Below are 12,500 nucleotides of genomic sequence, written 5' to 3'. Positions count from 1 at the left end.
ATATGATAAATAAATAGATAGATAGATAGTACAGTAAATATATGAGATAGAGAGATAGATAGATATGAGATAGATAGATATGAGATTGATAGATAATAGATAAAGAGATAGATAGATGGATGGATAGATAGATAGTACAGTAAATATATGAGATAGATAGAGATAGATGAGATAGATAGATATGAGATAGATAGATAATAGATAGAGAAAGAGATAGATAGATAGATAGATAGATAGTACAGTAAATATATGAGATAGAGAGATAGATAGTACAGTAAATATATGAGATAGAGAGAGAGATAGATAGTACAGTAAATATGAGATAGATAGATAGATAGATGATAGATAGATAGATAGATAGATAGATAGATAGATAGATAGATATAGATAGTACAGTAAATATATGAGATAGATAGATAGATAGTTCAGTATGAGATAAATAAATAGATACATAGATAGATATAGATAGATAGATAAGGTGATAGATAGATAGATAGATAGATAGATAGATAGATAGATAGATAGATAGATAGATAGATGATAGGACATGTAATATATATATATAGTTGATGTGGGACTCTCGGGCTCCATTCCCGGGAATACAAGGATCAGTGAGCAGAGCGGTGCAGCCCCTGGGCAGGGGGACTACTGATCCCAGCCCACCAGCCCCTCATTGACTGCTCAGCACTATTAGCCGCCTTTGTTTTCCCAATGAAGAAACACAATAGAGCAGTGAAGAAACCTGCCATGTGGCTTGAAGTGGAGGGAGCTGGCACTGAGATGTTATAGATTGTGTTCCTTTTCATGCTGGGATCTATACAAAAAGTGCAGAAAGTGGCACCAAGGCCTGGGGCAGCCTGGAAGGACAGTCAGAGCTGGGGGGGGGGGGGGGGTTGTCTTCCAGATCTCCCTGATATCCCACCCATGGAGCCAGGCTGCCTCTGGCCCTATACTTACCTCTCACGTCAGATCAAATCTTAAGGGACATTCCCCAATACCTCATTCCAGAAATTCAGGTGACATGGGGGCATGTGAGGGGGGATCCTGATCTGGGCTATTTAAAGGACATTCCAGTACGAAGCTTGTGCTCTTTTCCCAATACCTTACTGATGAAATCTCAAGAATGAGTCCAAATTCTAGATGTTTTCTTTCTTTTAGAAATCAGTATGGAATGCTTTCATGTCAGTATAATACATTGTGGGCTGTAAGCAATAAATGGCCATGAAACATTGAGATATACTGCTGTTATGTGGTTTAGTACCAGCAAGGAAAGGGTTGTGTGGGGAGGAATAAGAATGACGTCATGACAGTGACGCCATACAACCCTGCTGATAGCCCCTAAGCCTTACACGCCATGGTAATAATGAAGAGCAGTAGTCGGGTCACAGTGCGGGTCACAGGTACCAGGCAGCAGGAAATCAGCAGAGATGTTAATAGAAAACAATGGAGACCCCCAGATCCGAAGTGAATTGTTTTAGTTCCATTCCTTTTGATGTGAGGAGTGGGGGTCCGGCCGCACCTGGTCCGCATTTCTGCGCCTCTCGGGTTGGGGGCTGGAGGAGCAGCCTGGTGATCGCCCAGGATTAGGTTACGTTTGATTTAACAGGGTCCTGGAATAGTACAGGTAAAGCTGTGTACACAGCCCCGGGCCCCGGACCAGAGGGTTATACAGAGGACACGGCCCAGGGCAGCGCTATCTGCAACCACTTCTGTCCAGCCCATAGACAGAATAAAGGGGAACACAACCTCCACTGTATGGGGCAGGCTGGTCTATCTCATGCTTCATTTATTATCTAGAATACATGAGCCATAAACAATAAATATAGAGACATAAATATATAGATAGATAATAGATGGATAGAAGATAGATATGAGAGAGATAGATAGATAGATAGATGAATAGATAGATAGGAAATAGATGGATAGATAAATAGGAAATATACAGATAGAAAAAAAGCTGCATCACTTTAAAAACCGAGAAGCGACTCGACCTTGAAAGATTTCAGCTACTATATATCTATTTATCCATCAATTATATATCTATTTATCAATTATCTATTTATCCATCAATTATCTTATTTATTTATCCATCAATTATTTATTTCTCCATCAATTATCTATCTATTTAACATCTATCAATTATCTATTTATCCATCAATTATCTATTTCTCCATTAATTATTTATTTATCCATCAATTATCTATTTTATATATATATTTATCGCTTACATACCGATAATACACACACACACACACACACACACACACACATATATATATATATATATATATATATATATATATATATATATACAAAATCATAGGATGTTGCAGAATATTGTAATACCTTTTTTACTGGACTAACAGTGTTTTATGAAGACAAGCTTTCGGGATTCCTCCCTTTATCAAGTCCAAAGCATATATATATATATATATATATATGAAAATAGATAGATAGAATAATGGTGGTGGGGATGATTTGAACACATTAATAACACACCTTTGATGATGATGATGATGGGGACTCTAGTCCTTGGAATTAGCAGTATTGTGGCTTTTGTAGGAGATTGATATTCGCGTTCTTCCAGTTTCGTGGAGCTCTGGCCATTTATCACACGAATGGAAAATGGATTACAGGTATTTTGTCTGCCTCTGGCTCAGACTAGATGTGTTTTAGTTAAATGTCTCCAGAGGCCATTGAGAACAGTTCAACTGACACATTTCTCCACTTTAGTGTAAACATTTAACATCCAAGCCCTTAACTATCACATACCTCTATATAGAGCCGGCTAGGGAGAGAACAAAGTGCAGGTGACAGCGGGCGATTACTGCAGGAGGATGGCACCGCACCGCTACCAGCCTGGTTGGCACTCGCAGGCAGAGGGAACGGCAATCCCTCATTTTATAATAACCAGAGTATGGATGAATAGACAGACACATAGATAATCCCTAAGACGCCATCTTGATGCATCTGACTACTATTCACATATTAGATGCGCTTATCAATTTATCTATCATCTATATATCCTGGTATTTATGATTGCATCCCTTTCCATATATATATATCCCTTTCTACACTTCATATTTTATAACTATGTATCCACCTAATATCTGTTGATATTCTAGACAGATCCAACAGCGAGTTATGCCTAGAATCATAGGCAGCTGTATTCTGATGTAATGTTATATAAATGCTTCATGTGTAAAATAGATAAACAGAATATTCATAAATAAATAAATATATATATATATATATATATATAGATAGATAGATAGATAGACACAGCACATATATATATATATATAGAGAGAGAGAGAGAGAGAGAGAGAGAGAGAGAGAGAGATAGATAGATACGGCCCACACACACACACACACACATATATATATATATATATATATATATATAGATAGATAGATAGATAGATAGATAGATACAGCAGATATATATATATATATATATGTATATATATATATAGTTACAACACACACACACACACACACACATATATATATATATATATATATATATATATATATATATATACATGTACAAATGTACACTTGTACTAATATAACCATAAAATTAATAATGATTTAGGATTGTCACTGTATGTTGTAATAGCGAATATTTGATATTTGTCTCTAGTGAAAATCCTCTCCTAAGAATATATAGTAAAATGTTGATGGGTGAAGGGGAGTGGAGGATGTAGGGGGTCATTCCCCCACTTGTGATCTTTCTGAGAATGTTCTGGTGTCATTGATGCTCCATAGATTAAACAGGGACTATAAGATGCAGTGTTCCAGGGGCTGAGCCCAGAATGGCTGTATATGTGGAGCTGTGGTGGTCGCCGCAGTGATATCCCTAATAGTGGTCGGAAAATAGCGTCAGAGACAGCAATATCTGCACACAGAGGAGAACAACACATCTCCACCGTATATTACAATATGCAGGCACACACATATGAGGAATACATATATATATATATATATATATATATATATATATATATATGGCTTAGATACATGAAATATATGTGAAGAAGTGTTTGTCATCTGACCACATACATTAGTATTATATATCTGAATAGTCTATAGTATAGTACAGTGGTCTCCAACCTGTGGACCTCCAGATGTTGCAAAACTACAACTCCCAGCATGCCCGGACAGCCGTTGGCTGTCCGGGCATGCTGGGAGTTGTAGTTTTGCAAGATCTGGAGGTCCGCAAGTTGAAGACCACTGGTATAGTATATAGTATAGTACACACATATCTGTCAATATCTGTGTCCACACTCATCCATAGAACAGTCAGTGTATTTCTCAGTGTCCACAGCCGGTGCTCCTTATATACAACACATTGGCTCCTCTGCTGTATACTGCTGGCTGGACTAGGTGTATACAGATCTAGAGATATCTGTGTCAGCTGCAGCTCCACTATAGCGATGCAGTACATTAAAGCCTTTCCCTAGCACTGAGGAATCTATCCCGACTACCGGAGCCTTGAGAGCTGTCACGACAGGGCAGAGGCCCCACTATAGAATAATAGGAGAAGGTAGATGTGGGTCTCCTTGTCATCTATACACAGAATACTGGATACTCCGAGCACCAAGCACGACTCTCTATACTGGACAGGGAACAATAGTGTAGGGTTACACGTTGACACATGCGGCCCCTTTAAGGACAGATCCATCTAATTCCCTCCACGTGGAGGGATGATCCGCAGTCACTGACCTGCAGTGCCAGGCCCCGGCCGCCGCTCCGCGGTCTCCTCTCTCTGATCTCCCGGATCTGTGAGGAGCAGATGACACACACATTGCTCTGGTTATAGGAGAGGGGGGGGGGTCTCCTCCTCCTTCTGACAGCGGTCACTGCGGGGGAGCAGCGCCTCTCTTCCTGGGTGATGGAGCCAAGGACACCCGAATCACCCAGCTGACACTCAGCACGTGATTCTGTACATAGACTGTGTGGAAGTTACCTTATTAGATTACCTGTAAGATTTATGAGTGGTACTATTATTACTATTATAGAGAGGATCGCCCTAGCTGACCACTTATTGTTATCATCATTACTATTAATATTATTTATCATTACTATTAATATTATAAGAATCTACAGAGAGGATCACCCCAACTGACCACTTATTGTTATCATCATTACTATTAATATTATTTATCATTACTATTAATATTATAAGAATCTACAGAGAGGATCACCCCAACTGACCACTTATTGTTATCATCATTACTATTAATATTATTTATCATTACTATTAATATTATAAGAATCTACAGAGATCACCCCAACTGACCACTTATTGTTATCATCATTACTATTAATATTATTTATCATTACTATTAATATTATAAGAATCTACAGAGAGGATCACCCCAAATGACCACTTATTGTTATCATCATTACTATTAATATTATTTATCATTACTATTAATATTATAAGAATCTACAGAGAGGATCACCCCAACTGACCACTTATTGTTATCATCATTACTATTAATATTATTTATCATTACTATTAATATTATAAGAATCTACAGAGATCACCCCAACTGACCACTTATTGTTATCATCATTACTATTAATATTATTTATCATTACTATTAATATTATATGAATCTACAGAGATCACCCCAACTGACCACTTATTGTTATCATCATTACTATTAATATTATTTATCATTACTATTAATATTATAAGAATCTACAGAGATCACCCCAACTGACCACTTATTGTTATTATCATTACTATTAATATTATAAGAATCTACAGAGATCACCCCAACTGACCACTTATTGCTATTATCATTACTATTAATATTATAAGAATCTACAGAGATCACCCCAACTGACCACTTATTGTTATTATCATTACTATTAATATTATAAGAATCTACAGAGATCACCCCAACTGACCACTTATTGTTATTATCATTACTATTAATATTATAAGAATCTACAGAGATCACCCCAACTGACCACTTATTGTTATCATCATTAATATTATAAGAATCTACAGAGATCACCCCCAACTGACCACTTATTGTTATCATCATTACTATAAGAATCCAGAGAGAAGATCACCACAGCTGACCACTTATTGTTATTATCATTACTATTACTATAAGAATCTACAGAGATCACCCCCAACTGACCACTTATTGTTATCATCATTACTATAAGAATCCACAGAGAAGATCACCACAGCTGACCACATGCAGAAGCCTGATGTCCACCTTATTACTGCACAGTAATTAACAGAAGTCACTACTATAATTCTACAAATATTTATAAAGAGGAGGATTTGCTTTTATTTATTTGTGAGGGGTACAGAGTGAATATAAGGGAATATTTTTACAGCAGTGAATGGATAGTTAACAATAAAGAACAATAGAAATTTGATAGATGATAGATACATAGATGTGAGATAGATAGATAGATAAAAAGATAGATATGAGATAGATAGATATGAGATAGATAGATGCAAAATAGAGACCCAGGGAAAGAATTAAACATTGAAATTAAACGTAGACAGATATATAGTAATATATATATAGAGAGAGAGAGAGAGAGAGAGAGAGAGAGAGAGAGAGAGAGAGAGAGAGAAAGAGAGAGAGAGACAAAGAGAGAGATTGAGAGAGAGATTAAAAATTATAGAACTTTGGAATAGAAGATGGATACGCTAGCCAAATGATGGATAGATAATCGATAGACAAATAATAGATGAGTGAGGTGATAGATAATTGATAGATGATTGACATATTGATTAATATAAAAATATAGTTTGGATAGATAATTGAGATTAGATAGACAGCTAGAGATTTGAGATTAGATAGACAGTTGAGATTAGAGATAGATAGAGAGAGATAGATAGATAGATAGATTGAATATAGATAGATTGAATATAGATAGATAGACAGAGAGATAGATAGATATGAGATAGATAATTAAATGATAGATAGACAGCTGCATTGAATTTATTTGCAAGTGTCCTTACGTCTAATACATCGACTATAGAGTAGTTGTTCTTGGATGAATGACAGCCAGTGTAGCCGATGAGTAATAGACGGTAGTAGTAGTAGTAATAGTAGTAGTAGGAGTAGTAGTACCTTGAGTATCCTGGATGCAGGGCGCTGCCTGGAGCCTCCACACACAGCAGTACATTGAGTCTGAGGATTTGTAAGCATCAGAGGCCGGAGGAGAGAGCTGGGGATGATGAGCTATTCAGTCATTGCTGCCTGCACTACACAGCACACACATAACAACATCCCCACCTTCAGGACACAGCGACAATCTCTCCTGTTGTGCACACTACTACAATTCACTCACATAACATTCATTCACAGCCAGTCCTACCACTCTGTCTTCAGTTTTGGGGTCTGCTTGTTATTCGTCCATCCCACACAGATGAGTGACATCCACTTTCTAAACATGTGATGCTGCAGGTAGAGAGGAAACAGAGGACACCAGGGACAGGAGAGGTGGACCCAGGACCTTCACAGAGGGCACAGCACTATGATGGACTCCACTGCCCACATCCTCCACTCATCTCCATAGTCAATATCCACTCCATTAGCCCTGTCACTATGTCCTCTCACATTCACATCAGCTCCAGGGATCTCTCAAGAACAGTCACTTATACAGAACATTTCTTTTATTCACAGAGCCCCTGAATCTGCAACACATTTAACAAAATTGTCTGGTGGATGTGCTACGAATGGGCGCTACATCACAGCGTTATACTGGGGTGTATGCTTTAGGGGAGGAGGAACAAATTGGCGCAGTGCATTGAGGTCCTAATTATATTTTTTTGCCGTATTCGTAGTACTTGAATTGTTGTATCAGTTAAAAAAAAAGAATTCAAATAATGACAACGGCACAGATGTATTCTTCTATCTATCTATCTATCAATCTATCTATCTCCTATCTATATCTATTTATCTCTTATATATTATCTATTTATTTATTCTTTCATCTACATCTATTTTATATCTATCATTCACCATATCTATCTATTTATATTCTATCTATCTAATATATCTAGCTCATATCTATCATCTATTTATTTATCTAGATATATTTCACATCTATATTTTATTATTTCATATATATCTATCGGTCTGTCTCATATCTATAGTCGATCTATCTATCTCACATATTTTTATCCCATATCTATCTATATATCATCTATCTATCTATCTATCTATCTATCTATCTATCTATCTATCATCTATCTATCTATCTATCTATCTATCTATCTATCACATATCTATCTATCTGTCATGTACGATTTATGTCTATTTATTTCATATCTATCTAAATCTATCTAGCAATCAATCAATCTATTAATTTCCTATCAATTTTCGTTTATCTATTTCATATCTATCTAATAAAATATCTATCTATCTATCTATCTATCTATCTATCTGTCAATCTATTATTTACCTATTCCTTATGTAATGTCTATCTATCTGTTTATCTATTTCGCATTTATATATTTGATATCTAGGTAATATGTATTGATCTATCTATATCTATTTCATATCTATCTAGATAAAATAAGGTAGATAAATAGGACAGTAAGGTAGATAAGGTAGATAAATAAGACAGTAAAGTGTTTTGGTATTTGATAGCAAATACTGTTCCTATTGTTCCCCTTGTATCCTGCACAAGGTGCTGCAGGGGTCCTGTACAGTAGTAAAGCTGGTGTAGTATCATTACAATATGACAGGTGATGGATATTGGATGGTAAGATGTATGGATGGCAGCAGCTTGGGGGTCAGGTAGGTGGGCATAGAGGCATCCGGGCAGGGTATATATGGGAAGCAGGAGATGTTTAATAAATCAGTGTAATGGATCAGTATGGGGTCGGTGCTGACGTTGGGGGCACATCTCTCACTTTCTAATGTGACTCTTTTGTGTAGTGAAAAGTAATCTGATCGTAACAATTCTATCTTTAGAAAACAAATTCAATTAAGGCGATAAATTAAAGATAATGAGACTGCAAGCGAGTCTATAGAGCGAATACAAGTAGTCCAGACACAGGCCACTTTACTCCGGTGCCAAGATAAAGGTGGCAAGATAAGTGCCAGGCTTTACGGGGTGAGGGAGAGTTTAAACCATAGATCGTTAATGCCAGTCTCCATTATCTGGAGTGAGACATAGGCGACTGCCTCATCAGATCAGATGGCACAAGACCTGAACATGGTGGGCATGAAAGTCAAAATGCCATCATTCTGTATTTACTGCACATAGAAGATGAAATGTGGAGGTGTATATTAAAATCACACATAACCTAATAAAGCATCAGAACAAGAACAGCCATGTAGCCTACACACTAACACAGTGCTGTCACCTGTCCCTCACATGGTCCATCGTGTCCTACCAAAATACCCCCCCAAGAAGCCCTTCTAGTAATAACATCTGCAAAGGGAGGAGCATGGAGCTGCTTTATACATACGATATATATATATATATACACACACAACTAGCTGTGATAAGCTAAAAAGATAAGATGGCATAAAAAAAAACCTTAGGGATGTGTGTATATATATATATATATATATATATATATATATATATATATATATGTATATTTAGGGATAAATAAATAAATTAAAAAAATATATATACTTATGGATGAATATATAACATATATATATATATATATATATATAGGGATAAATAAATAAAAACATATATATATATACTCAGGGATGAATATATATATATATATATATAAATATATATATATATATATATATATATATATATATATATATATATTTATATTTAGGGATAAATAAAAAAATAAAAAAATATATATACTTAGGGATGAATATATATATATATATATATATATATATATATATATATATATATATATATGAGAGAGAGAGAGATATGAGAGAGAGAGAGAGAGGATAAATAAAATAAATTATATATATATATATATATATATATATATATACACACTTAGGGATGAATACATATATATATATGTTTCCAAACTAGTGTGCCTCCAGCTGTTGCAAAACTACAACTCTCAGCATGCCCGGACAGCCTTTGGCTGTCCGGGTATGCTGGGAGTTGTAGTTTTGCAACAGCTGGAGGCACCCTGGTTGGGAAACACTGATATATATATATATATATATCATGCTGATGCTTTTTGTCTATTGCATGTCATTGTGTAGAGGACATGTGAATGTTGTTCTCCATCCTGTGTCATTCATAAAGCAGGGAGAAGCCACCCTGGCCATCTTCCTGGCTCTAAATAACATGTCTGCTCCCATTTTGCACATTTATATCAATTACTCGTAGTGCAGAGAGTCTGGTGTGTAATGAAATCTTCCAGCGTGGATGGATATATAATAATAATAAGGAGAAGTAGATGGGAGCTGTGATTCCTCATTGCCTGGTGCTATCATATAGGAGTAGCAGCAGTAGCATTTGCCTGCACTGACTTTATTCTCCAATATTAGGCGAGGTGGAGAATTATAAATGACTGTGTCCTTATCTGCGCTGCTCACATAACCAGGATCACAGGAGCTGATTAAGGAAGAAGTCACAGGCAACGTCGGATTCATAATGATTTGGAATAATGAATTCTTATCTGTGCTTTCCAGATTATCAGCCTTTCAGCTCCCAATGTTTTGTTACATGGGATAATTTATTGCATCTAATACATCACAATGAATCTGATGCTGGCAGACTGATGGCCAATGCTGTAAAATATATACAGGGGGCGAGGAAAGCAGGGAGGGGGCTTATTTTTTATCTGGGGCAATGAAATTGCCTTTAGACTTTTAATTGGGAAAATAAGAGGCAGATCAGATAAAGCTCTGGCTGGAGCTCGCCTCCCCTCCAATGTGCTGCTGCTGCTGGGTAATTAGTGTGTCACTTTCAGGATGAAATCAACAAGATCCACCCCAAAATTCTGTTCCATCTGCACACAGTCAGGGCTCCCCCAAACAGGGCATTATTTATCACATCTGTACATATCTTTAGATTTGTGGCCACTAAGAGCAATGTATACTTCTGCCTGCCAAATCGATTTTGTACCAAGGCTAAGCTCTCTTCAATTACCTCTAATTATAATGCATAGCCAGCCATGGATGGTGTGCCCCCTCTATGCCATGGGCATTCACTTCTTCACAGGCACACTGACTATATCAGATCATCTATATGTATCATGAATATATATATATATATATATATATATATATATATATATATATATTCATGAATTGAATATATTTCTATATGTATCATGGATATATATATATATATATATATATATATATATATATATATAGAATAATGAATTGAATATATTTCTATATGTATCATGGATATATATATATATATATATCTATAGAATAATGAATTGAATATATTTCTATATGTATCATGGATATATCATGAATATATATATATATATATATATATATATATATATATATATAAAATCATGAATTGAATATATTTCTATATGTATCATGGATATATATATATATATATATATATATATATATATATATATAAACATACATATACATATATATATATATACATTTATATACATATATATATAAAATCATGAATTGAATATATCTCTATATGTATCATGGATATATATATATATATATATATATATATATATATTCATGAATTGAGTATCTTTCCACACTCACATGTAGAAATATGATGCAATAAACAAACATATACATATATATATAGAATATTAGTATGTAAAACACACTCACATGTAGAATTATGATGCAATAAACAAAGATATACATATATCCAATCTTAGTATGTAAAACACACACACATGACTGGGCTTTAGACAGTGTTTGGTGGCATATAAAATGCCCATGTAAATGGACTCCAGGGGACACAATGTCCTTTCTATTTGCCGGGCAGACGAGTAGAGATTAGTATTTGTGTCCACTGAGTAATTGGATCTCTTGATGTTTGATAGTTTTGGGGGAACGGTTCTGGAGACAGGAGAGGGGGACTCTGCTCCTCCTTGCCGGTGCCTGACACTGGATCATTATGTGAAATGCACTTTTCTTACAATAAACTTCAGATTCATCACTTTTAGCCTTGGTCTGATTATCTAGATCTGGTTCCATTTCCATTGAGGTTTGTCTTTCCAGTGGCTCTAGCCTAGACATGAGAGTGTGGATGGAATATTGCTGCTTATCTGCAAAGGCTTGTGTATTGTGTGGAGTGACTGACAGCATTAGCTGAGGTACCTCCAGTCTCCATATATCTACAAATGACCACTGTAATCTATCTAACCACCTATATATATGCAAAACAAAGCCCTATATATATATGAATGTGACTGTAGAGCAATGCTTCCCCACAAGGGTGCCTCCAGCTGTTGCAAAACTACAACTCCCAGCATGCCCGGACAGCCAAAGGCTGTCCGGGCATGCTGGGAGTTGTAGATTTGCAACAGCTGGAGGCACCCTTGTTGGAAA

The 12,500-nt window shown here is 35.8% G+C and overlaps 1 protein-coding gene across 5 annotated transcripts in view; it reads right to left on the bottom strand.

The window, feature by feature from the left end:
- GATA3 (GATA binding protein 3) overlaps window positions 1–7,675 on the bottom strand; it is a 34,319-nt gene extending 26,644 nt beyond the window's left edge. The window contains exons 1-2 of one of the 5 annotated variants that reach the window (XM_056573266.1): window positions 7,119–7,675; window positions 4,729–4,785 (exon numbers count right to left, since the gene is read on the bottom strand). In XM_056573266.1, the coding sequence (XP_056429241.1) occupies window positions 4,729–4,785; window positions 7,119–7,196 (135 nt within the window). In that variant the 5' untranslated portion in view covers window positions 7,197–7,675. The remainder of the gene's footprint in view (window positions 1–4,728; window positions 4,786–7,118) is intronic. The other 4 variants (XM_056573265.1, XM_056573263.1, XM_056573262.1 and 1 more) reach the window with 4 other exon arrangements.
- Between the last annotated feature and the right edge of the window lie 4,825 nt (window positions 7,676–12,500).

Source organism: Hyla sarda, chromosome 4, assembly GCF_029499605.1.
Source record: "Hyla sarda isolate aHylSar1 chromosome 4, aHylSar1.hap1, whole genome shotgun sequence".
Lineage (NCBI taxonomy): Eukaryota > Metazoa > Chordata > Amphibia > Anura > Hylidae > Hyla > Hyla sarda.
The sequence above is the reverse complement of the archived record's forward strand: the minus strand, read 5'-3'. Positions and strand labels throughout refer to the sequence as shown.